Genomic DNA, 25,967 nt, shown 5'->3' on the forward strand with positions numbered 1-25,967 from the left:
ATGCACACGCACGCAGCCTCGTGCACACGCATGCACACCCGTGCACACGCGAGCAACTCCAAGGTCCCACGCGCGTCCAGGCGCAACCCTCGGGGGCGCAACCCCCCCCCCCGTCGTGCAAAAAGCCGCCCCCCCGCGCCCCCCCAAGGCCCGGGCCCCCTCTCGCCCCCCCGCCCCCGCTCCCCGCTCCCCCCTCCCCAACTTTCCCGAGTTGCCGCCCCCGGCCCGGCCCCGCCCCGCCGGCAGCGCGCACTCCGGGGCGGCGCGGCACGGCTCGGCACGGCTCGGCACGGCTTTGCACGGCTCGGAGAGGCTCGGCACGGCTCGGAGCGGAGCCAACGCAGCCCGCGGCCCTTCCCCGGCCCCTTCCCGGCCGGGCCATGCTCTAGCAGCGGCGGCGGGGTCGAGCGGGGCGGCGGGGCAGCGGCCCCCCCCCGCGCCCCCTGCCCGCAGCGCGGCCGGGACGGGAGCATGCGGATCCTCTTCCTCTGCCTCCTGACTCTCGCTGACTCCTACGGGCAAGGTAAGAGCCGGGCAGCGGGGGCAGCGAGGAGCCTGGCACGGCTCGAGGGCACGGCCCGGCTCGGCACGGCTCTGCCCGGGGCTGGGACCCGGCTCCGGACCCGCGCGGTGCCGCCGCGCCCCGCTGGGATGCGCCCGGCTCCGGCCAAGGGAGCCCGCGGCTGGCTCCCGGGGAGGCTCCCGAGGCTACGGGGGGGCCGGGCATGGTCTTGGGGGAGCCCCCCAGCGGGGGCTGGGATCCCCAGGTTTGTGCTCGTGGACCCCGGCTGGGGAGCCGCGTCCCCGGGTTGGGACCAAACGGCCCCCCCCTTGCTGCGTCCTGATGCAGCCCGGGGTGGGCTCTGCTTCGGGGCAGGGCCCCCCCGGTTTCGGTCGTGCTGGATGCCCCCCGGTTAGGGCCGTGCTCCCCGCAGGGGTCCTGCCCGCCCCCCCCCCCCACCCCCGGTCCGGTCCCGCTGGAGCCGGGGTGAGGCCGGAGGAGATGGGGGCCGGGGGGGCCGCGGCGCTCGGACGCAGGAATTTGTCGGTGCTGGGGCAGGCGGGGGGGACCCGGCAGCTCTGGGGACCCCCACAATAGGGGGGGACGTGTGTGGGGGACCCGGCCTGGACGTGGCGATGCTGGCCCAGCCGTCCGTCTGTCCGTCCAGCCAGGATATCTCGGTGAGAGGGGGCGAGCGCCGGGGGCAGCCGGGACCCCCAGCTCCCAGCCTGGGCAGCGCTCAGGAGCGGGGCTGGGGACAGCGTGGGGCACCCCCTTTCCCCCCCCAAATCGTTTTAGGGGCTTGCTGCAACCCAGGGGCTCGCCCGAGCCCCCCCACGTCCCTACATGACCCCCCCCAAATGACCACACGGAGCCATCGAGGGAAACTGAGGCACGAGGCACCGCGTGGCCAAGGTCACGCAGAGCGAGGGGTGAGGGGCTGGGGGCAGCCCCGGTGCCCCCCCCGGCCACCCCGACCACCGGCGGGGCCCCCCAGCACGGGCACCGTGCGTGCCACCGAGCTGCTGGGGTCTCAGCTGGGGTGTCCCCCCCCCACCCTGTGTCCCCCCAAATGGCACGGGGGGGGGGGTCGGTGCGTGGCCAGGGTCAGGCACTCGAGGGCATTGCCCTGCGCCGAGCCAGCCCCCCCCCCCCCCCCTCCTTGCACAGCCTCCGGGTCCTTCCCTGCTGCAAAATCCAATCTAATTTTTAATTAAGGGGGCGGCGTTGCTAAGATGCCAGGAACAAAAATGAGTCGAACGGGGGGGGGGGGGTTTCAAAGGAGCAAGCAAAGCCTCTTAGAGGGCCGGGGCCGGGGCCGGGGCCAGGGGGGGGGTCGATCCCAGGCTCCCCCGCGCAGGGCTCGGGGAAGCGCCGCGGGGCTCCGCTGCCCTCCCAGGAACAAAAGCGCCCGCACGGTGCCATGTGCATCGCGCCGGCCTCGCCGCAGGGACGAGCTGGATGGGCTGCGAGGACGGGGACGGGGGGGGGCAGCACCCCCCCCCCCCCCCCCAGCATCCCCCAGTCCCCCCCGGTCTGAGCGGCCCCGTCCCGCCACCGTCCCCATCTGGCTCCTGCCACCGCCAAGTTTCGCTTCTGCCTCCCCGCGGCCCCGCTCCAAGGTGGGATGCTTGGGGGTTTAGGGGGGGGTGGGAGGGGAGCAAAACCTGGTGGGCTCCCCCCCCCACCCCGCAGCCAGGCGTGTGGGTGCCGGGGGGGGGGGGTCTGTGCCATTCATGGAGTTCCACCCGCTCGCACAAAGATGTTGAATGGGTTTCATCACTCTTCATTTCTCACTAAATAATTTTCTGTATCTTATCTAAATGAAACCCATTATTCTTCCCCCCGTTTCAATCACTCGCTGTGATTGCGCCTCAAATTGAAATATTTATTCATTTTCTGGGCGATTCTTCTTCTCCTTCTCTCTGTGGGTTGTTGTGTGTGGTGCTTTTTTTTTTTTTTTTCCCTCTTTCCCTCCCTTCTTCCCTCCCAAGGAAGAGCAGCGAAATTGAAACAGCGGAGAGATGGCGGCGGGGGCTCGTCCCGGGGCTCTGGTGCCGGTGGGACTGAGCTGAGACCCCACGAGCTCCCTGCACACCCTAGGGGAACGTGGCTGAGCCCCGCTGCCTTTGGAGCCCTCACCCCTGGGTGCATCCCTGCTGAAGGGGCAGGAGTGGCACCGGGCGCTCCGAGGTCAGGCCGGTCCCTCTGGCCCCTTGCTGGTGCCTTTTTTTGGGTGGGGAGCGACTGCAGGGCTCTGTTCCCACCACCCCGTGCCCCTACAGGCACCCTAGGGTGATGCCAACCACCCCGGTGCAGCACCAGCATCCCACAAACTGGGGCTGCCCCGGGTTTATGGGGCAGGAGGGACGGTGCCGGGGCACGGGGCCACCCTTCTTGTGCCAGGGACGAGGTGGCTGGGCGGGGGCTGCACCCCAAATCTGGCTGCTGGAGACGGGTGGAGGCAAAGGGGTCTCGGTGGCCACGGGGGGCTGCTGGGGGTGGTGGCGGGCACCTGCCCGTGCTCCCCTCCCGGGGCCGTGGTGGCTCGGCTCCCCGCGCGCCGCGGTGGCGTGATGTGATTTGTGAGCTGACCGTCGTCTGCTGCAGGGTAATAAAAGCCCCCGGGAGAGCTCCCGAGCTGCAGCGTGGCGGCCGGGGAGGGTGGGAAGGTGGCCCCAGTCCCCGTGGCTGGGGGGAGCCAGCGCTTGGCATCGCCCCCCTCTGTGGGCACAGAGGGAGGCTGGAGATGTTCGGGGAGTGATGGAGCCGCCGGTGGCTTTGGGGCATCCCCAACGCCCGCTTCACCCACCCGCAAAGCCCCGTGCCACACTCGGCGTGATCCTACAGCGCTTGTGGACCCGTGCCAGCTGTCCCCAGGGTCCCCTCTGGGTCACCGTCATCGTCCCCGTCACCCTGCAGTCCCCAGAACACCTCGGAGGAGGAGATGGAGCCCCAAAGGGTCACCGCGCGTCCCCCCAGCCCCGCAGTGAGGGGGACCTGGGGGTGGCACCCCCAGCCCCGCACTTTGCCACCTCCCCATTCCCCGCAGCGCCCTTCAGCGATCCCAGTTTGGCCAAACTGGGATCAGAGCAGCCTGGGATTAAGGTGCTTAAGCGCAGGGGGATGGGGCTGGCAGCATGGGGTGCCCGAGACCCCCGGGTGCTCCCCCGTGGGGCTCCAGCACCGGCACGGAGAGAGGACGGGGGCTACGTGGGGCGGGTGGGGAGGGTCCCGACCTCCCCAGGAACCCCAAAGCCGCTTTGTGAGCGCCGGGGATGCCGCGGTTTTGTGCGGGGTCCTGCCCCGAGCCCGTGGCACATCCCTTACAGAAGGGGCCGGATCCTGCCCCGGCACACGGCGAGCCCCAGCTCAGCCCCACAGCGGGGCCAGGGCAGCTTTTGGGGCCGGCGGGGACGGATCCTGCCCCGGCAGCCACGGCCCCGTGCCGGGACTTGCCTGGGCCGCCCGTGCCAGGGCTGAATCGGCCGCTCCCCAGCTGGGGCCGTGGTTTAGTGCCGGGGAAGCATCCCCGGGGGGGACACAGCGGCCCCGTCCCGCTCCCCTCCTCGCAGCCTCCTGCCCGTTCCCTGCAGGGCCCCCACCTCCGGCCGTCCCCCCGCCCGCGGTGACCTCCGGCACCCCCCGCGCCCTCCTCTCCGAGGTGAGAGCGGGGTCGTCGGCCACCTCCGCCCCACCGACCCGAGCCGAGCAGCATTAATTACATCCCCAGCCTTTAATTCGAGCTTGATTTAATCCCGAGCCAGCTTTCCTCCTGCCCCGCCTGGCCCCGAGCCCACCTGGGCTCTCTCACCACCCCCCATTGGGCACCCATGGGTGCTCGCCCGCCCCGCTCACCCCATCCTTGGGGCCCCCAGCCCCAGCCCTGCAGCACCCACCTCGCCAGCCTGCGGGGATGGACGGGGACCACCACAGCCCCAAGAAGCCCCCCGGTGTCCCCTCGGTGTCCCCTGCACCTGCGGGACCCCGGTGGCCCCGTGGGGTGTCCGGCGGGGACGCAGCCCCCCCAGCAGCGCGGGCGGCGGGGGGCTCGTGGCTAACTCCCCATAAAGGTTCCCCTAATTGCTTGCCTTACCTCAGGTTTTATCATCAAAGCATCCGTTATTCCCTCTCCAGCCTCCTTTTCTTTTTATTATCTCTTAATTAATCACTCCAGCTTTCACACTTAGCAGATAATTACAGTCTCCTGGGTGCACGGCTCATTTTCATAACCTCCTGCTCCCAGCCGGGGGTGGGCACGGCGCGGGAGGGCACCGGGGGGTGTGTGTGTGTGTGGAGGGGGGGGGGGACACCGAAGGGACCCGTCCTGCGCCCGCAGCGGGACCGTGGCACCCTTGGGTGCCCGCAGCCCCACCTGGAAATTGAACATCGGGGCTGAAAATTGACAGCGAGGGGGGCAAAATCAGGCAAAAGCCATCGTGTGGAGTGCCGGGGGGGGGCCTAGGGTGCCGGGGGTCCGGGCGGGAGGAGGAGGAGGCTCGGGGCAGAGTTAAGGGGATGGAGGGAGCCGAGCGCGCAGCGGGGTCCGGGCAGGGGGCTCGGAGCAGGGTGGGGGGCTCGGAGCCGGCCAGGAGAGGACCCGGGGTTGGGGGACGGCTGGGGGGGGGGCAGGAGGGGGTTCGAGGAGCCGAAACCCTCGGAAAAAGGCGCAGGGAAGGGAAAAGGGGGGGAGCGAGGCCTTTTTCTGCAAGGGCTGGAACATAATGGGCTGCCAGCGCTGCCATGGCAACGGGCGGATTATGATCCAAATGGAAATCAAAATAAGAGGTGGGGGGGGGGGGGGAGAGAAGAAGAAGAAGAAGGAAAAAAAAAAAAAAAAAAAAAAAGCGAAAAGAGTGGAGTAAAAAGGAGGAGGGGAGGAAAAACAACTTTTATTTCAAACCCGAGAGCGGCCGTGCGCCGTGCGGGGGTTGCCATGGGAACGGGGGAGGAAAAAAAAAAATTAAAAAAAAAAAAATTAAAAAAAGGAGCAAAAACCACGCAGGCGGGCGTGCGAGGGGGCGCGCGTGGGTGCACGAGGGCGCACGTGCCCAGCTGGGTGTGCGAGGGGCACGAGGGGACCCGCTGGTGGCACCGGGCCCCGGGCGGTGACACCCGGAGCATCCCCGGCCCCCGCTCCCTCGCCTCCTTGCGAAGCCCTTCCCGGGGGATTTGGTGGGAAAAGGGGAGTTTTTGGGGGCGGCCGGGGAGGGTTCCCGGCCTCCTGCGGTGTTTTGGGGTGCACGAGGCTCGGCCCGGGGTTGGGGGGTGTCGTGGGGGCTTGGGGATGGGGTGGGGGGCGCGGCGGGTGGATGGGGGCTGGGGGTGACACAGGGCGGTGACAGGGGTTGGGGACAGCTTCTGCCAGGGATTTCTGGCAGAGATTTGGGGGAAACTGAGGCACGGGGCCTCGGCTGTCCCCGGGGAGGGCTGTGGGGCCAGGGCTCTGCACGCAGCATGGCCATAGCAAACGGGGAGCAGCGGGGAGCACCCCAATAAATCCAAGGACACCCCAAAAAGTGCCTGTGCCCCCCCGTTTTCCGCCCCGTGCCAGCCCCTGCCCGCTGCGGGATCGGGGCCGGGCGCGGGGAGCTGAGGGTTAAGCGCCGGGTTTCCTTTCTCTCCCTCTTCTTCCAGAGAGCCTTGGCAGGAAATTCCTCAAATTCCAGGCTTGTAGGATCATTGCTGGGCTCTGACCGCAGGAGCGCAGCCAGGGCTGCTCCAGCTTCTCCTTTGCGGGACTCGCAGGGGCCGGCGGCGAGGGGGGGGCTCCAGGGTGGCCCCCACGGTGTTCCCAGCCCCGTCCCCCCCCCCCCCATTGCCACCCCATAGGGACCCCGGCACTGGGCTCGGCCCCATTTGGCCAAGTTGGCCTTGGTGGGCACGAAGCCCCACGGGACCCCCCCGTGTCACCGCCCCGGGGGTGCTGGCGGGGGGGTGGGTGCCCTGCAGACCTCCCCCCCACCCCACCCCATTCCCCACCCAGGACCCCAAATTTTTTGGTGGCGGGCACAGGATCGGGGCGGGCTGAGATTCCTGCCCCTATTTTCCGGAGCGGAGGGGGAAGGGAGCGAGGGGCCAGGAGGTGGGGGGGACAACAAGGGTGCCCCCCCCAAAAAAAAAAAAACAAACAACTTGTGGTTTCGAAGGGGTCACCGCGCCCCACTCGAGGTTTCCACCAAACCCCCCCTTTGTGAGCCCAGCACCCCAAACCACGCTGGATTTATCCAGCACCAGGATAAATCCGGGGGGGGGTTCCTGCCCCGTGGCACCGGGGGGGGGTCCCATCCCCAGCCCTCGGCCCGGGGCCGCTCTGCCCCATCCTCTCGGGGCCCCGTATCGGAGGCTCGCGCTCCCAGCTGCTCGTCCCGATTCAATGTGAATGATAATCCCATTATTAAGAGATGTCTCATTAAGACATCTGTAACGAGAGCGCTTACCAGCAGCTCGGTGGAAGGGTGCCAGCCCCGTTTAAATATTTCTTTCCCCTCCATTAATGATTAGGGAATTTGGTTTTTCTTTTTTTTTTTTTTTCTTTTTTTTCCCCCTCTTTCCCAAAGAAGAAGTCCCCTCCCCCCGGCGCGCACACACAAACAAAAGTCTTAATTAGACATTGTTCCTAACAGGGATATTACACAAATTAATTAAACTCAAGCCAATAAACAGCCCTGCTCCATAATTCTGACAGCCCCAGAAATGAAGAGGAAATAACGAGGGCAGAGGCGCCGCCAGCTCCCGACTCGCCCATGGGTGGGGGGGACGGGGGCACCCTGGGACCCCCCCGTGGGGGCTGAGCACGGCGTGGGGGGGGAGCAGCGGCCGCACATCTGCAGCCCAGGCCTTTGTGCAAAGGGCAGCGAGGGGAGGAGGAGGAGGAGGAAGAGGAGGAGGGGGCTGGGGTGCGAAGGCTGCCCCGCTCTGCTGAGCCAAAATGCACAGAGCCCGGCATGGGCGCACTCGGGGAGGGTGCACGTGGCTGCATGTGCAAGGACACACACACACGTGCATGCACACACCCGTGCACACACACACACACCCGTGCACGCATGCACACACACGGGTGTGCACAAGAACATGGCCTGTGCTCGTGCTCGCAGCTCCAGTGCATGCACATCGCTGGGCTGTGCACACCCGTGCAAGTGGTAAAGTTGGTGCACGCACGTGCACGCTGCTGGGCAAGCGTAGGGACGTGCACACACGCATGTGCATGCACTCCTGTGCAAGCAAGCATCTGGTGCATGCACACACACGTGCACGTGGTCCCGTGCAAGCATCTGGTGCATGCACTCATGCACACACACACACGTGCACGCACACACTCCTGTGCAAGCAAGCATCTGGTGCATGCACGCTTGTACACGTGCACATGTTCCTGTGCATGCACTTGCACACCCATGCACACTCCCGTGCATGCACAGCACCGTTGCACACTCGCTCCTTCCCGCTCATGCAGCCGCTGCACCCCTCTGCGGCCCCTCGCTCCGTGCCCGCCGGCCGTGCCCGGCCCCCCGTGCCCCCCAGGCGCGCCGAGCCTTTGTCTTTCTGCCTGGCTGCTCCCTTTCAAGGGGCCGAGGGCCCTGAAAGGCGCCGAGGTTCTCACACAAACGCCGGCCGCCGGCCACTGCCTCCAGGCAGGGCAGGTGGGGGGGAGATGGAGACCCCGGCCCCAAGGTGCTGGAGGGGGCTCGGGGCTCTTGGGGGCACTGGGGTCCCGCAGGTGTGATTGCTTTGGGGGGGTCAGGGGGACTGTGGGGACCCCTAAAGCAGGGTCCTGCCAGGATCAGCCCTCGGAGCGCCATGGGACGGCGCCTTGGGGTCGGCCCCGAGTGCTGTGGGGCAGCAGAGGGGTCCCCAGAGGGTGCCTGGGGGGTTCCAGTGGGGAATCTGCGGGGGCAGCAACGGGATTTTTGTGGGACAGCAAGAGAGTTCCCGTGGGGCAGCAGCGGGGTTAAGGCGGGGGGGCAATGGGGTTCCAATGGGATAGCTGTGGGCTTCCCACGGGGAAACGAACGGGGTTCGTATGGGGGAAAAGTGGGGCTCCAGGGGCTCCCCACAGGGCAGCAAGAAGCCCCCAAACCCCCCACCCCAGCCCCCGGTGCACGCAGCTGAAGGGGCAGCGGGGTGGCCCCATGGGGACCCTGGCCCCGTGCCCCCCCCCCAGCCCAGCTCGTTTGCCATACGGCAATAAAGCACTTCATTTATTCGCTTCTCTATTTTCTCCCTCTCCCTGCCCAACACTGGTTTATATTTTATTGGCATCTTTGCTGCGCTGAAAGTAATGTAATTACGAGGGGAATTTATATGTTGTTTCGTAAGTCGGGAGTTCATTTTTTTTGTATTATTATTATTAGGTGGGGAATATTTAAGGCTCCTCAGGAACGAAAAATAGAACCCAATTCCACCGCGTCATCTCCCCCGGTATTTATGCCTCTTCCCAACGAGGTTTCAATTGAAAATCGCTCCGTATGTTCCCAGCGCCGCGTTATTTTCTCCCCGTGGCTCATCACGAGCCGGTGCCTCCTCTCCTCTTCATCCCTCCGGGTCCTCTGCCATCGCTCGTGGCATTTTGGGGCTGTCACAGCCGTCCCCAAATCCTTGCCGTGCGCATCCCGCTATCGAGGCGCTTTCCCCGTGCCTCAGTTTCCCCAAAAAAGCTGCCTTGCGGGGGGGGGCAGCAGGGTGTTGGGGCCGTGTGTGTGTCCCCCCCCCCAGGCTCTCCTCCTGCCGTCCCCAGCAGCGCAGGCGTCCCCGCCGCGGTGACACTGATGGGCTGTGACACGGCGGGAGGTGCTGGCCGCCCGCGCGGCGGCGCGGCGCCCGTCTCCTGCCCGGGAGGTAATCGAGGTGGAATATTTGATCGGCCGGGAAATGAGCTGCTAAATTTGTTGTGAGATTGGTGTCACAAGCAATCGCGGCGGCGCTCCTCGGCCGGCGGGGGGGGGACGGCAGCGGCGGGGAGCGAGGGGACCCCGCGGGGTTGGGGACACCAAGTTGGGGGGGGGGCGCTGGCGGAGCCGGTGGCGCTCCAGCTGCTTCGGTGGCACGGGGGGCACGGAGATGTCCCCGATGTGGAGATGTCCCCGCTGCGGAGATGTCCCCGCTGCGGAGATGTCCCCGCTGCAGATGTCCCCGATGCGGAGACGGCCCCGATGCGCACCCCACGTGCCGCTGCCCCCCGGGGACGCCGCGCCTGGTGGCACGGCCAAGGTCATCGTGGCCAGGGCGCGGGGAGGACAGCGGGGACCCGGCGTGCCCGAAGGCGGCGGGGAGGAGGGGAACCGATCTCCTCCTCATTTGTTTTTATAATTCTGCCTTTTAAAAAATGAAAATAACTGGAGCATCCCTTCCCCGGAGAGCTTTGCTACCACCAGCTTCAGCAGCGGGAAGCGGAGCAGAGGGGTGGGGAGGGGGGAGAGGCAACGGAGTGGCCCCCGCCAGCCCCGTGCCAGCCCCGCGGGGACACTGGGGACACCCCGGGGCCACTCCCCGAGATGGCGGCGAGGGGCAGGGCTGGATGCGGCCCTGGCCCCGCCGTCGGCCGCCCTGGTGCCTCCCAGCCTGGCGCTGGGCGCGTGCCAGCGATGCGCTGGCGTCATATGATGGTGGTGAAATACTTTCCGTTCCTGCTGGGACGGGAGGGCCGGGAGCGGAGCCGGGGTCCTGGCTCTGGAGGCAGCCACTGGGGGGGCGAAATGGGGACAAGGGACAGGGATGGGAATGGGGACAGGGATGGGAATGGGGACAGGGATGGGAATGGGGACAAGGACAGGGATGGGAACATTGATGGGGACAGGGACAGGGATGGGGATGCTGGCGTAGGGGGTGCAGGAGCTGCTGCGGGATTCAATTACCGAGGAATTAAAGGATGGTAATATTCAATTAATGTCAATCGGAGCGGGATTAGAGGCAGGAGATGTTGTCGGATGGGTGGGACGCGGATTGGATGGGGTTGAGCTTGGGGCTGATAAAGGAGCGGGGCGCACAGGTTGGGGCTTTGGCCCCAAATGGTGCAGTTGGCATTGGGATGGGCACCCCAGCATCCTCACTCCGTACCCCAGCATCGTCCAGCCGTACCCCAACGTCCTGGCACCGCGTTCCCATCAGCGTTCCCGTCCTGTTGCCCACCCCTCTGGCCACGGTAGCGTTAAAAAAGCGAAGGGGAAGGAGAAGAAAATAGAAGAGGGCATTGAGTGACTTCAAACAAGGAGCGGAAGCGGCTCCTCCTGCCAAGATGCTTTCAGAGCGCGCGGCTCGCGCTGTTCCCGGGCAGCGCTGTCTTGCTGGGGTAATCGCAGCGAAGCAGCCTCATAAATTGTTGATGGCAACGGGGACCCTCTCTAGCAAATATCAATTTGCTGGCTGCGAGCTGCGGGCAAGCGTGCTGCCGGGCTGGGCTGCCACCCGGGTCCCCATCCCGCTGCTGTCACCCGCCCGTGTGGCACAGGGACACGGGGACGCTGCGGGAGCAGGCTGGGGGCATCCCAAGCCGCAGGGTTCCTCTGCCCCAAGCCTCATCCCAGCTCCCGTCCCTGCTCCCCGTGGTCCTGGGGTGGGTTCGGGGCTGTGGCTGCCACCCTGGGCTGGGGACACACACGTGGGGCTCTGTCCTTGAGGCCACCACCGCCACCAGCCACCCGCGTCCCTGCCCCGAGCCGCGGCCGGCTTGAGCAGAAAGCCCCAAATTGCCGGAGCCTAAAATAGCTGCTGCTCCTCGGCAGATGGGGCGGGAGGACGGCGAAGTGCCAGGCTCGATCACGTCTCCGCTCCGCCGCGTCCCCCGCCAGCCGCGGCACCCGCCCGCTGCACGGGCACGATGGCACCCGCGGGCTGCGCGTGTGTCCCTCCCCTCCATCTCCCGATTTTGGGGACACGGTGACACCAGCGGCAGCCCCGTGCCTCGGTTTCCCCACGCTGGCGGTGCCCGAGGTCCATGCGTGGCACCGTCCGGGGGATTTTTGGGGCCGGCCGCAACCCTTGCGCTTTTTTCCATCCCATTGCCTCGTGCTGGGTGACAAGTGGCTCGGGGTGCCGGCACCGGGGCGGTGACAGCGCGGTGACAGCGTGGGGGCAGAGGGGACGCGGGCAACAGTGTGGATGCAGCCAGCAGCGTGTCCCAGGGATGGGGACAGAGCAATGGGGACAGGGACGGGGACAGGGCAATGGGGACAGGGATGGGGACAGCGATGTCCCCAGCTGCAGCAGCCACCCGCGGCCCCGTCCTCCCTCCCGTCTCTCCCTTTCCGCTCTGCCGGGCAGGGCCACAAGGAAGCCAAATCCTCTTTTCTCTCTCACAGAATAAAACCAGTGGAGGGTGGGATTTTTTTTTATATATATATTTTTTTTCCCTCCCTGTGTATTTTTATTTTTTTTTTTCCCCCCAATATAAATAGAAGCGAACAACTCGGGAAGAGGAAAGGGGAAAGGCTTAAATTTAAAAGCGGTGAGAAGAGGAAGGGGAGGAGGGAAGAGAGATAAAATAATAAAAAAAAAAAAAAAAAAACTCGAGCGCGGAGAGATTTAGCTCCATCTGAAAGCTGTCAGCGCGAATAAAAAGCTTTTCTTTGAACCCTGAGTTTAATAGCGAGAGGAGAGAGAGGGAGATTGGAGCACCAGCCCCAGGGCTTAATCAGACCTTCATTTGATAAATAGAGGGAGACAGGGCCGGGCGTGTGGCTGGGTCCCCGCCGGGTCCCTCCGTGGGAGCCCCCCGCGTGCCCGGGCACCCACGGGTGGGCACAGGCTGGGTGCGCACCCCCGGCACCCTGCGGCCGTGCCCCGGGGCCTCGCCGGGGATCTGTGGGATCTGTGGGCTCCTTGGCACAACGTCAAGGACCCGCCGCGGCGAGGGACGCGCGGTGCTCGCTGTGCCGGGGCCGAGCCCCCCCCCCCGCATCGCCCTGCGCCAGACTAAACAGCGGCGGGGACGGGATGGGACTGGGACGGGACTGGGATGGGACTGGGATGGGGATAGGGATGGATATGGGGACAGGATGGGGACAGGGATATGGATGGGGACGGACAGGACGGTGCCTGCAGCAGGGTGGGGGGCACCCGTGCGCCCCTCTTTGGCATCCTGCGGGTGCCACCGGGTGCTCTGTGTCACCCCGCGGTGGCCCTGTGCTGTCCGTGGGTCCCCGCTGTCTGTCTGTCTGTCTGTCTGGTGGCCGCAGCCCCCCCCCACCCCGCGCTGCCTCCCCCCCTTCCCCAGCTCTGATCTTCCCCCACGCCCACCTCTCTCCAGGCACCTTCCTCTTTGATCTCCGCTCTGCTTTTTTATTCCCCCCCCCCAGCTCCATCCCTCCCCCCGCCTCTCCCATTCTCTCCTTTCCCTTTATCTCCCTCCCTCCCCCTGTCCCTGCTCCCGCTCCTCTCCCAAAACGCTGCCGTGGGGGGGCCACGGGGCAGGGACATCCGAGTGTCCCCAGCCACCCCCTCCATGCCCAGGGCCCCGTAGCCGGCTGGGGGCACCCCGGGGTGGGGGTTTGGGATGCCCACGCGGGTGGGATGTGACCGGGGGACACCGGCAGTGACCGTCCCCGAGTCACCGCGGGTCCCGGTGGGCTCTGCGAGGGGCTGCAGGGCTGGGTGCCCCTTCCTCAGCACCCTGGGGTGCCCCTTCCTCAGCACCCTGGGGTGCCCAGTCCATGGGTCCTGGGGTACCGGGTACTGGGGTGCCCCCATCCTGGGGATTTGGGGATGCCCGAAGCCACGTGCGGGTTGGGGGGGGTCTCTCCAGCTGCCTGGGGGCGATGCTTTGGGGTTGGTTCCTGGTGCTGGGGCACAGCCAGGGGGTGCTGGGGGCTCCCCGGCAGCGGTGGGGGGATTTGGGGAGCTGCCGGGGGCTTTGGCTGCAGGATCAAAGGCAGAGGGGGCTCAGAGCACCCGGCTCTTGGGGACAGAGCACACCCAGGGGACACAGAGCGCACGGTGCTGTGCCATGGAGGGCCGTGCCGTGCCGTGCCGTGCCGTGCCAAACTGTGCCGTGCCATGCTGTGCCGAACTGTGCCGTGTTGTTCTGTGCCATAACGTGCCGTGCTGTGCCGAACTGTGCCGTGCCAAACTGTGCCGTGCCGTGCCGAGCCGTGCCGAGCTGTGCTGAGCCGTGCCAGGCCTCGCCGGGCCACGCAGGCGGAGGCAGAGCTGGGGACTTAGCGGCGGCTTCGTTATCTGCAGCTCGCTCATCCCCAGAAGGGATTTCTGCCTCCCCCTCTCCCGCTCCACAGCGGAAATCATTTGAATATTTTAGCAAGAGGCTTTCAAAGCGGGGGGGGGGGAGGCGAGCACGGGGGAGAGAGAGGCAGCTCCCCTCTGCCACCCCAGAGGGGCCCGAAACGCTCCTCACCCCACTGTCCCCATGCTCCCCAAGCGGGTTGGGACCCCGGTGTGCCCAGCTCCCCCTTTTTGCCCCCCCGCACACGCATGTGACACCCCCACACGCATGTGACACGCACCCCGCGCTCCCCCCGCTGCCCTCCCGGTCGATGCCCGCTCGCCGCGTGACGGCCGCGGCACCACGGGGACACGGCCTGGGGGGCTGGGGACGGCGCTGGGGACCCCGGTGCTGGCGGTGCCGGCACAGCCCAGTGCCACCAGTATGACGGAGCACTGGGCGCTGTGGTGCGGGGCGCCCTGGGCCGTCACCGATCCCCGTCCCACGTCCCCAGCGGCGCAGACGCGGTTCGTGGAGGAGCCGGAGGACCAGACCGTGGTGGCCGGCCAGAGGATCGTCCTCTCCTGCGTGGTGCTCAACTACTCCGGGATCGTGCAATGGACCAAAGACGGGCTGGCCCTGGGGATGGGGCAGGGCCTCAAAGGTACCCGGGGGGGGCTCAGGGGGTGTCACCGCATGGGAGGCTCCTGGGTGTTATGGGTCCCGCGGTGCCGCAGCCCCCATTTCCCAGCTCCGTGTGCCGGAGCGGGGCCACGTGTGCCGTAGTGAAGCTCTGGCAGGGACTGGGCGCTGCTCTCTGCTCCTTGCTGCACGCGCCGGGGGCTCTGCGTGGACCGGGGATCCTGCATGCATTGGGGTCCTGGCGTGTGTTGGGGTCGTGCATGCACTGGGGTCCTTGCACACGTTGGGGTCCCTGCACGCCCAGGGATCCCTGCACGCACTGGGTTCCTTGCATACATTGGGGTCCCTGCACACACTGGGGTCCCTGCACCCATTGGGGTCCCTGCATGTACTGGAGTCCCTGCATGTATTGGGGTCCCTGCACACCCTGGGTCCCTGCACACTTTGGGGTCCTGCCCGCACCGCAGTCTTTGCCTGCGCCCATGTCCCTGCACACCCTGAGGACCCCCCCGTGCCCCGGGGATGCCACATGTGCCCCACACATCCAGAGCTGGCACCAGGTGGCAACCAAACCCCAAGCCCCGGCGAACCGGGCTCAGAAATTTGGGGGCACAGGGAGCACCCAGGGGGTCCCGTCCCCTCGGCGCTCACCCCGCGCCGTGTCCCCGCAGCCTGGCCGCGTTACCGCATCGTGGGCACGGCTGACTCGGGCCAGTACAACCTGGAGATCAGCGACGCCGAGCTCTCCGACGACGCCGTCTACGAGTGCCAGGCGACCGAGGCCGCGCTGCGCTCGCGCCGGGCCAAGCTCACCGTGCTCAGTAAGGAGCCCGGCTCCCCCCCCCGTTACCCCCGGGTCCCCCCCAAACCCCTCCCGGACCCCCCGAGCCAGCCCAGGCAGGCGCAGGGAAGGGGCTGCCGGTGCCTGCGCCGCCGCCTCCCCCTTGCCTTGCCTCCAGCAGCCCGGCTGTGCCATTATCTTTAATGCCTTAATCTATATTCACGCCGTGGCTGAGTTACGGGACCTACGAGTGCAGTAACTTTGATTTCCCCGACTTTTGTGTCTTGTAAAAAAAAGAAAAAAAGAAAAAAAAAAAAAAAAAAAGATGCTGCCGGAGCCGCAGCGGAAATGTTGCATGAACGGGGTTTTGGGGCGGATTTCTTGCTTTTCTTAATTTATTTTTTTTTCCTCTCGTTCTCCTTCTTCCCCTGGCGTTGAAATTCCCATTCGAAAGGCAGGAGATAAAAGGCGCGCGGGTGGGAGCTGTGGCTGGGGGCACCGAGCTGTGCCCATGGGGGTCCCCCCCAACTCCTGCCGAGCTCAGGGGGTCCCCCTGTGTCCCCCCCCCCCCAGTGTGGGGCTCACATAGGGCAGAGGGCTCCTAGGATGGGGGGTCCCCATCAGCCATTCCTCCTGCACCCAGCCAGCACCCGGGGGTGTTTGCAAGCAGCCCAGCCCCTCCCTCAGCACAGCACGACCCCCCCCAAACTCCCTGGTTCCCTTCTCCCCAAGAGCCCAGCCCTAATAAACCAGTTTCAAATCAAGGTTTTAGCTCCTCAGCTTGGCGTTTGTGGAGGGCCCCCGGTGTCCCCAGTGTGTCCCCAGTGTCCCCAGTGTGTCCCCGGCATCTCCAGTGTGTCCCCGGTGTCCCCAGTGTGTCCCCGGTGTCCCCAGTTCGCCCCCTGTCCCCTCTGCAGTCCCCCCCGAGGACCCCACCATCGACGGAGCCCCCGAGATCCTGCTGCGCGCGGGGACGCCCTACAACCTGACGTGCCGGGCGCGCAGCGCCAAGCCCGCTGCCACCATCGTCTGGTACCGGGACGGGCTCCAGCAGGACGGAGCCATCACCACCACGGTACCGGCCGTGTCCCCACCCCATTCAGCCCCCCCTTGGCCCCTCCGTGGCCCCGTGAGGCGCCGGAGCTGACCGCGAGCCCTGTCCCAATCTCCCTGGCAGGAGGTGCTGGCTGACGGCAAGCGGGAGACGACGACCAGCCAGCTGGCCATCAACCCCACCGACCTGGACATCGGCAGGGTTTTCTCCTGCCGCAGCACCAACGAAGCCATCCCGGCGGGGAAGGAAACCTTCGTCAAGCTCAACGTGCACCGTGAGTCCGCAACGGGGGCGGAGGGGATGGAGGGGACGGAGGGGACGGTGCCGCGGCACGCGGGTGTCACCGGCGCAGAGCGAGGAGCTTTCAGTGTGTGGGGTGTTGTGGGGTGCTGGGGGGCTCCCAGCCCCGTGGTTTGGGGGCCCCCAAATGGTGTCTGGGTGGGTGGGGGCCGAGGTTGCACCCGCTGGGTTCACCGGAGCCGGGCTGCGCCGGCGTCAGGCGGGGGCCAGCTGGGGACGGCGCGGTGAACACCGACCTCCAGTGGCTGCTGCGGGAAGGCTCGGCCCCGCCGGGTCCACGGCCACGGTGGGCACCCAAAGATATTGGGGATGGAGGGTGCCTGCTTCTGGAAGGGATGGGGGGCACCCAAATCCATCAGGGATGCTGGATGCCCACATCTAGAAGGGATGGGGGGCACCCAAATTGATCAGGGATGGTGGTTGCCTGATTCTGGAAGGGATGAGGGGCACCCAAAGCAGTCAAGGATGGTGGACACCCATAGCTTGAAGGGATGGGGGGCACCCAAAGTGGTCAGGGACAGTGGGCACCCACTTCTGGAAAGGATGCCAGGCACCCAGATGGATCAGGGATGCTGGGCACCCCAAAAGACCATCACAGTTTCGGGGCTCTCCCCCCGTGCCGTGCCGTGCCCAGCACACGGGGCCGGCTTCGCTGCGCCGGGCCGGGGGCTTCTCCCCTCGCCCCCTTCTCTCTCTCTGCCACGCTGAGCCCGCCCCAGCGGCCGCGACGGCTCCGTCCGCCTTCCCGCAGATCCCCCGACTGTCACCCTGTCCATCCAGCCCCAGACGGTGCAGGAGGGCGAGCGGGTCGTCTTCACCTGCATGGCCACCGCCAACCCCGAGATCAAAGGCTACAGGTGAGGAGGACCCGCGGACCCTTTGGGGGGGGCTCCCCCCGACCTCCGGGCTCGATCCTCGGGGCCGGGGGGTGCTGAAGCTGGGGTCTTCGCTCCTTCCAGGTGGGCCAAAGGGGGGGTGATCATCGAGGAGGCCAAGGAGAACAAGTACGACACGCAGGTGGACTACACCTTCTTCACGGAGCCCGTGTCCTGCGAGGTGCACAACGACATCGGCAGCACCAACGTCAGCACGCTGGTGGACGTGCACTGTGAGTGGGGCAGCCCCCCCCCCAACACCCCCAACACCCCCGAGACCTCCCCCCCACACCCCAGGGCTGCCTCCCACCCCCCTTCCCCAACCCTCCCCTCTCCCCGCCAGTCGCCCCTCGCATCATGGTGGCCCCCAAGCCCACCGTCACCGACATCGGCTCCGACGTGACGCTGACCTGCATGTGGTCCGGCAACCCCCCGCTGACCCTCACCTGGACCAAGAAGGAATCCAACATGGTACTGAGCCGGGGGGGCTCAAGAAGGGGCTGTGCCCACCCCCGCCAGCCCTCCTGAGCCCCCCCCTTGCCCCCACCCAAGGTGCTGAGCAACAGCAACCAGCTGTACCTGAAGTCGGTGACGCAGGCGGACGCGGGGCAGTACATCTGCAAAGCCATCGTGCCCCGCATCGGCGTGGGCGAGCGCGAGGTCACGCTCTACGTCAACGGTGAGCGGAGAGAGGGGGGTGGTGGGACCCCCACCCCGGTGCCGTTGGGTTTCGGTGACCCTCCCCCCACTTCGTGTCCCTCCCGCAGGGCCCCCCATCATCTCCAGCGAGGTGGTGCAGTACGCGGCGCGCGGCGACCGCGGCAAGGTGGAGTGCTTCATCGGCAGCACGCCGCCGCCGGACCGCATCGTGAGTGAACCAGGGGGCCCCGTCCCCATCCCCATCCCCGTCCCCGTCCCCATCCCCATCCCCGGGGGGGGCGCGGAGAGGCGCTGACGCAGCCCCCCTCTGCCAGGCCTGGGCTTGGAAGGAGAACGTTTTGGAGGCAGGGACGCTGGAGCGCTACACGGTGGAGAGGACCAACACGGGCAGCGGGGTCCTGTCCACCCTCACCATCAACAACGTGATGGAGGCCGACTTCCAGACCCACTACAACTGCACCGCCTGGAACAGCTTCGGGCCGGGCACCGCCATCATCCAGCTGGAGGAGAAAGGTACCGGGGGCACGGCGCCGCGGTCACCGCCGCCGAGCCGCCCGGCCCCGGCTCACGTCCCCGCGTCCTCTCGTCCCCCTGCAGAGGTCCTGCCCGTGGGCATCATCGCCGGGGCCACCATCGGGGCCAGCATCCTCGTCATCAGCTTCCTCGTGGCGCTCGCCTGCTTCCTCTACCGGCGTCGGAAAGGAAGTGAGTGGGGGACGGGGACACCACGGATGGGGACGGGGACAACATGGATGGGGATGGGGAAACCAGGATGGGGACAGGGAAACTGGGATGGGGATGGGGACGCCGTGGATGGGGATGGGGACACCACAGATGGGGACGGGGACACCATGGATGGGAACGGGGACACCACGGATGGGGACAGGGACACCACGGATGGGGATGGGGAAGCCGTGGATAGTGACAGGGACACTGTGGATGGGGACGGGAACACCACAGATGGGGATGGGGAAACTGGGATGGGGATGGGGACACCGTGGATGGGGATGGGGATGCCATGGATGGGGACGGGGACACCACAGATGGGGATTGGGACACTGTGGATGGGGACAGGGAAACCAGGGGTTAGGGTGACATGGATGGGGATGGGGACACCACAATGGGGATGGGGACACCACGATGGTGACGGGGACACCACAGATGGGCACAGGGCGGGGGGACCAGCCAGGCTGTGCCCCCTCCATGCCACCTCCGTCCCCACGCGTCCCCAGGTCGCAAGGACGTCACCCTGCGCAAGCTGGACATCAAGGTGGAGACGGTGAACAGGGAGCCGCTGACACTGCACGCGGACCGGGAGGAGGACACGGCCAGCGTCTCCACCGCCACCCGCGTCATGAAGGCCATCTACTCGGTAGGGGACAGCCCCCGGAGGGGCCACGCCGCGGCCAGGGCTGCCGGACCGTGTGGGGTGGGAGCGGGGAGGGAATGAGGCCGTGTGTCCCCCTGCAGTCCTTCAAGGATGACGTGGACTTGAAGCAGGACCTGCGCTGTGACACCATCGACACCCGCGAGGAGTACGAGCTGAAGGTCTGGTCCTGGGGGTGGGGATGGGGTGGGGTGGGATGGGATTGGATTGGGATTGGGATTGGGATTGGGATGGAGATGGGGATGGGATGGGATGGGATGGGATGGGATGGGATGGGATGGGATGGGGTGAGGATGGGGATGGGGATGGGATGGGATGGGGTGGGATTGGGATGGAGATGGAGATGGAGATGGAGATGGAGATGGAGATGGAGATGGAGATGGAGATGGAGATGGAGATGGAGATGGGGATTGGATGGGATGGGGATAGAGGATGGGATGGGATGGGATGGGATGGGATGGGATGGGATGGGATGGGATGGGATGGGATGGGATGGGATGGGATGGGATGGGATGGGATGGGATGGGGTGAGAATAGGGTGGGGACAGGGGATGGGGAAAGATTGGGGATGGGATTGGGATGGGGATAGGGATGGGGATGAGGTGGGGATGGCAATGGGGATTGGATGGGATGGGATGGGATGGGATGGGATGGGATGGAATGGAGTTGGGATGGGATGGGATGGGATGGCAGAAGGTTGTGAGGGGATGGCTGGCACGGGATGGGGATGCAGATGAGGATGAGGATGGCCTGGAGACGGGGATAAGGACAAGCACAAGAAAGGGGACAAGAACAGGCATGGGGCATGAAAAAAGAGCAGCTCGGAGGCGAGAAGGGACCAGATCCTCGCCCACCCCACCCCACCCACGCTCCCCTCCCACCTTTTTACCCCTCCCCATCCCCTCAGGACCCCACCAACGGCTACTACAACGTCCGTGCCCACGAGGACCGCCCGGCCTCCCGCACCGTCCTCTACGCCGACTACCGCACGCCGGGGCCGGGGCGCTACGAGGCGAGGCCCCCCTCCCGCCTGTCCCACTCCAGCGGCTACGCGCAGCTCAACACCTACAGCCGCGGCGGCCCCGCGTCCGAATACAGCGCCGAGGCGGCCGCGGGCACCGGGGCCCCCCCGGGGACGGCGGGGGGCGAGACGGCCAGCCAGCTCTCCTACGAGAACTACGGGGGTCACGGCGCCTTCCCGGCCGGCGGCGGCGGCTACGGTGGCTACCGGTTGGGCTACGGGCAGCCCCCCAGCTTGGAGCGGGCGCCCTACGACGCCTACGACCCCATGGGCAAGTACGCCAGCGCCACCCGCTTCTCCTACACCTCCCAGCACTCGGACTACGGGCAGCGCTTCCAGCAGCGGATGCAGACGCACGTCTAGGGGTTGTGGGGGGTGGGGGGGGGGCGGCGGGGAACCCGGCGACTGTCCCCTGATATTCAGGGGTTCATCCTGACCCCCCCCACCCACCCACCCCTCGCCCCGCTTCTCCGTGCGCCGGGTCCCTTCTCTTCGAGCTTCCACTCCCCGCTGGGATAGCGGTTGTCTTCGCGGTACCTTCCCAAAGGGGCGCGGGGCGGCCTCCCCCTGGCCCCGTGCCCCCCATCCCGGCCCCTTTTCCCCCTTTCTGGCTCCGCTGGGAAGTGGGGGGGAGCCCGGAGCCTTCCCCGATGGGGGCTCAGCCCCGCACGCCCCGGCCAGCGCCGCCCGTCCCGTGGCACACGTGCGGATGTAGGCGCCGCGTTTGGCTTCTTTTCTCCCCAAAATGCCCCGGCCCAGCCTGTTCCCGTTCCCTGTGCCTTGACTTTCGGGGTTGGCCCACGCTCGGGGCCGGCTCCCTCCCGTCCTTCCATCTGTCCGTCCGTCCCACAAAGCCCCCGCTCCCACCCTGCCCCGAGCCGGTGAGCAGGGGGCACCCCGCTCACCCTGGGGGGTCCCGGTACGGCGAGACCCCCAAAACGCCCCCAAATCAAGGGGACAGGGGGCCCTCAGTGAATGTATTACAGGGATATGGGATAGGGGCAGCTGCTGGGTCAAGGATTTCGGTCCCCAGATGGGCACCGGGACCCCAGAATAAGGGGAACCCCAGAACAAGCAGGACCCCAAAACATGCAGGACCCCAATTCCCTCGGGAGCAGGGAGCCAGGCTCTGGCTGGGGCACGAGGGATTTGGGGGGCACTTTGTGAGCTCGATGCTGGGGAGGTTTAGGGGAGGTTTTGGCTTCCCAGCTGCATCCTACCCAGCCCAGCTCTCGGTACCGGCACCCTACAGACTCGGGGGGGTAGGGGGTCCCCGCGGACCCTTGGGATTAGGTACGAAGCACCCTCCCCCTGCCTGCCCAGCTCTGCCCTGGGGATCGGGGCGAGCTCGGTGGCCCCCATCCTGCAGAGCCTCCTCCTCCTCTTCCTCCTCTTCCTCCTCGCTGCGGAGCCGGCCCCGCGGCAAGCAGGTACGATTCGGCCGCAGGACGGTTCGGGAAGGAAGGGGCACGGCACGGGGAGGGGGGTCCCCGATATCCCAACCCCCTTTCCCCGTCCCCAGCGGGTTAAACCTCGACCCCAAAGGTACTGTCAGGACGGTGCTGAGCCCCCCCCCCGACCCCCGGCCGGCCGTTTCTTGCGATGGTGCCTGACTTAACCCCGGCTGTCGCCCCCAGATGCTGCACCCCCACCGTCTATAGCAATAGCGTCCCGCCGGCCCCGAAGCCAAGCTGAAGCTTTAAACTCAACTCCCTGGGGCAGGGGAGCGGGATCGGGGCCCCCCCGGCCCCAAAGGGAGCCCCGGGCCAGGTGGCAGCACCCCAGGGCGCGGGGGCGAGCGGGTCCCCTCCTAGCACAGGCTGTTTTAGACCCCCCCCCCCCTTCCTTTCCCCTAGAGACACGTATCTGTGACCCCTGCCCCCCCCAAGCCACCGTTTTTTTATTTGTCCTTTTCCTTTTTTTTAAATATTATGTACTATATTTTTAGTCTTAAACACGATATATTATATATATTTAATTTTTTTATATATATATTATAAATATAAATGTTAAAAAAAAAAAGAAAGGGCTGCGGTTTGCCTTTGTAGCATCTCGGGGGGGGCTTTGCCAGCGGGGCTGGGGGGACGTGGGACCAGGGGGGATGATGGAAGGGGGGGTCCCCAGCCACAGCACCCCCCGCGCTGCCTCCGTTGACCTATTTTTTATTTTTTTTGCCCAAGCTTTTCAGCAGGAGCCGCTGCCAAGAGGGGCAGCAGGGGGGGACACGCTGGCAGCCCCTCCGCACCCAGCCCAGTTTTATTTCTCCCAGCCCCGGCTGCGCCAACGGGCTCGCTTAATGATTTTGTTTCCCTACGAACGCAGGCCTATTACTTTGCGCGCTTCCACGCCTGGTTTATTATGCATGAAGCAGGCAATTTGCCTGCTGCTCCCGGGACCCATCTTTAAAACAAAAAGGTGCTTTGTCATTCCTAATGGCTTTTGCTGGAGCGTGGAGCGTGCGCTCGGGCGGACGGATGGATGGAAGCATGGGGTGGATGCGTGGAGAGATGGATGCGAGGGGAGAGGCGTTAAACCCCTGCTCTGCCCTGACCCCTTTTTCTCTTGCCATGAGCGAGTTTCGCTGGCCCAAACCCAGGAGCGAGCCACGAATTCACACCTGGAGATTAGATCAGCTCCAAAATCCCAGCCCCGGAGCTGCTTCCACCTTGCTAAAGAGGCAGGCGCGTCTCCCCGGGAAGCACCAACCCTCCCCTCCTCGCCACCCAGCTCATTTATTCCGAGCTGGATTCTAATTTATGCCCCGGGATGGAGCGAGCTCGCCGCCTCCTCTCGGCTCCGCAGAAATCCCTCGCCTGCTCCTTCCTCCCTCGCCTCCCCGCAGACACGAGGCTGCAGCCTCCAGAAGAGCAGGGGAGGGCGTTGCGAGGCTGTTTTTTGGTTTTTTTTTTCATTTTTTTTTTATGGGTTCCTGCACGCCAGCCCTCGTGGATGTGTTGCACCGAGACAAGGGAACACCCCAAAAGTTGGGGGGCGCAGACGAAGCACTGCGGGTCTGGGGTGAGAGAAATCGCCTTCGGTTTCACCAGGCTGTCCCTGTCCCCTCAAAGGTGGGGACAACGGAGGGACGGGGCACTGGGAAGCACCCAGGAGCCAACAGGCAGCTGCCTTTGGGTCCTGGGCTTTCCCCCAAACCTGGTTTTGGGTCCTGGGGTTTCCCCCAAATCCAGCCTGAGAGCGCCAGGGAAGCAGCCCCCGTCACCAGGAGCTCCTGACCGGGGCGGGCACAGCCCCAGCCTCACTCCCAGCCATCTGACAGCCACGGCAGGTTAAAATTAAAAAAAAAAAATGCAATAAGGGTCCCTCAAGAAAAGCCTAATTTGTCTCCCGGAGCCCCAGACCTGCTAATAACACGCTGGAAGCGGAGATACCGTTCCCGGCTCTTCCCTCGCCGGCTGTCGTGCCGGAATTTAATCTCAGCCCTCCGCTGCCCAGGTTGGTGATAAAAACAGAATTTGATTTTGTTCCTAATAAATCAGGGGCTCGTGGAGAGGAGGCGGCAGGAGGGCTGAGGGGGCTGGGGCTGAGCTGAGGGAGGGGGTTTGGGGCTGGGCAGGGTGCTACGAGGCAGCCCCATCCCCATTTATCCTCTAAAAGCTGCAAAGCACCGGGAATGTTTCTCCCCCCCTCCCTGAGACACCCCCCCACGGTGTTATTATGGTGTTATCCAGGTTGGTGTTTGAGCCAAATCTCTCTATTTTTGCACCAAAAGCAGGGGCAGGGCCACCAGCAACAGAATATGACGGAGGAGGCTCCTAAGGGCTCCAAAAGGCCCCAAAAGACCCCAAAAAGGCCCCAAAAGGCCCCTCGCCCTCACGGAGCCGCAACCCCCCACCTCCTCCACCGCCCGCCGGCCAGGCGGGCACTAAGCCCCGCCCCTCCCCGCGGCTCCTTTTATAGGGGCGGAAGTCCCGCGAGATTTCAGCCTGAGCGAGAACGCGGGGAGGGGGTGTCTTCGCGCGCCCCGCTGCTGACGTCATCAGTAGGCGCTTGGCGGCGGTCGGGGAAGGGTCGAGGGGAGGAAAATGGCGGCCGCGGGCGGCGGCGCCTGGGACCGGGCCGGGTCCCCCGGGCTGCAGAGGCTCCGGGGGGTGCCGAGGGCCCCGTGTGGGGCCCTGGGGTGCGAGAGCCGAGGCCGGGGGGCTCTGAGGAGGCCGAGAGCTGCGGGAGGACGGCGGCGGGGGGGGGGGAGCAGCCGGGCCCCGGGCTCCCCCTTGCGTCCCGGGGCTGCCTCAGCGCTGCTGCTGGGAATTAACTGCTGGAGCTGCGAGTGAAAAAAACATAAAACACCCCCCGAAATGCCCCAATTTCTGCTGGTTCCGTGGCCCGGGAGAAAACCCCAGACCCAGAGAGGCTCCGACAGCCCCAAGGGGCGACAACAATGCAATTTTGGGACCCATCAGAGGGGAAAACATTAAATTTTTGGCACCCACAGGCACCATCCCCCTTGTCCCGGGGATGGGACAGGCAGCGGTGGCCTCGCTCTTGTCCCCACAGCGGGTTTGCACCCCTTGGGGCCGGGCTGAGACGCACCCAGTGCCATGGGTGTCCCCAAAATCACACCCGGTCCCTGTCCCGGCGGTGCCAGCGAGGGGCTGGGGTCCCCCAGGGACACGATCCTGGGTGCCTGGAGCTGCGCCGAGCCCCCCCCTTGCCTCGTGCAGGCGCCGTCCCCACCCCTGCGGCCGCAGCAGGGATGAGGAGGGGGGGAAGTGGCTTCCCCCAGGCTCCGCCGCAGGTTTCCTGCGTGAGCCAAAGGCTTGCGGCCGGCCGGGAACTGGGGGGAACTGGGGGGAACTGGGGGACCCCCATCCCTAGGCTGGGTGGGCACCCCAAGGGGGGGACCCTGCTGCGGGGCCATCGCCTCTCAGAGAGCCCAGGGGGGGTCTCGGGGGCTTCCTGGGGGTGAGGAATGGATTCAATCCCTCCCGGTGCTGGCGGCAGAAGTGCTCACAGCTCGAGCTCACGCGGCTCCAGCTTCGTGCTTCCAGCTCGGAGGTTCAGCCTTTTTTCTCCCCCCCTCTCCCCGTGACACCCAGCGACTCCGCGCGGTCACGTTGAGCCGGGTTCTTGGGGAGTTGGGACTCTCCCGGCTGCTGGCAGGCACGCTCCTCGCCCCAGGCAGCCCTGGGCTGCGCTGCTCCTCCTCGCCCGCGCACGAGGACAAGGCTGGAGGGCTCAGGAGCTCAGGATGTGGCCCGGTGGTGCTGGAGGGTTTAGGGGGTTAGGGTTTAGGGGTTTGGGTTTTAGGGGTTCAGGTTTTAGGGGTTCAGGTTTTAGGGGTTGAGGGTTTAGGAATTCAGGGTTTAGGGGTTGAGGGTTTAGGGATTCAGGGTTTAGGGGTTCAGGTTTTAGGGGTTGAGGGTTTAGGGGTTTGGGGTTTAGGGGTTCAGGGTTTAGGGGTTTAGGGTTTAGGAATTCAGGTTTTAGGGGTTGAGGGTTTAGGGTTTAGAATTCAGGGTTTAGGGGTTCAGGTTTTAGGGGTTCAGGGTTTAGGGGTTGAGGGTTTAGGGATTCAGGATTTAGGGGTTCAGGTTTTAGGGGTTCAGGGTTTAGGGATTCAGGGTTTAGGGGTTC

The 25,967-nt window shown here is 65.8% G+C and overlaps 1 protein-coding gene across 1 annotated transcript; it reads left to right on the forward strand.

Annotated features, from left to right (window-relative positions):
• Positions 1 to 258: 258 nt before the first annotated feature.
• On the forward strand, positions 259 to 22,327 carry KIRREL1 (kirre like nephrin family adhesion molecule 1). The gene is made up of 15 exons (XM_082780618.1): positions 259 to 523; positions 14,167 to 14,316; positions 14,966 to 15,115; positions 15,993 to 16,150; positions 16,253 to 16,403; positions 17,181 to 17,286; positions 17,389 to 17,537; positions 17,648 to 17,775; positions 17,857 to 17,983; positions 18,072 to 18,172; positions 18,279 to 18,477; positions 18,562 to 18,669; positions 19,197 to 19,336; positions 19,435 to 19,512; positions 20,259 to 22,327. The coding sequence occupies exons 1-15, from the start codon at positions 472 to 474 to the stop codon at positions 20,733 to 20,735; spliced, it is 2,274 nt and encodes a 757-aa protein (XP_082636744.1). The 5' UTR covers positions 259 to 471; the 3' UTR covers positions 20,736 to 22,327.
• Positions 22,328 to 25,967: the final 3,640 nt, after the last annotated feature.

Source organism: Aythya marila (assembly GCF_965140915.1).
Source record: "Aythya marila genome assembly, chromosome: 29".
NCBI classification, from domain to species: domain Eukaryota; kingdom Metazoa; phylum Chordata; class Aves; order Anseriformes; family Anatidae; genus Aythya; species Aythya marila.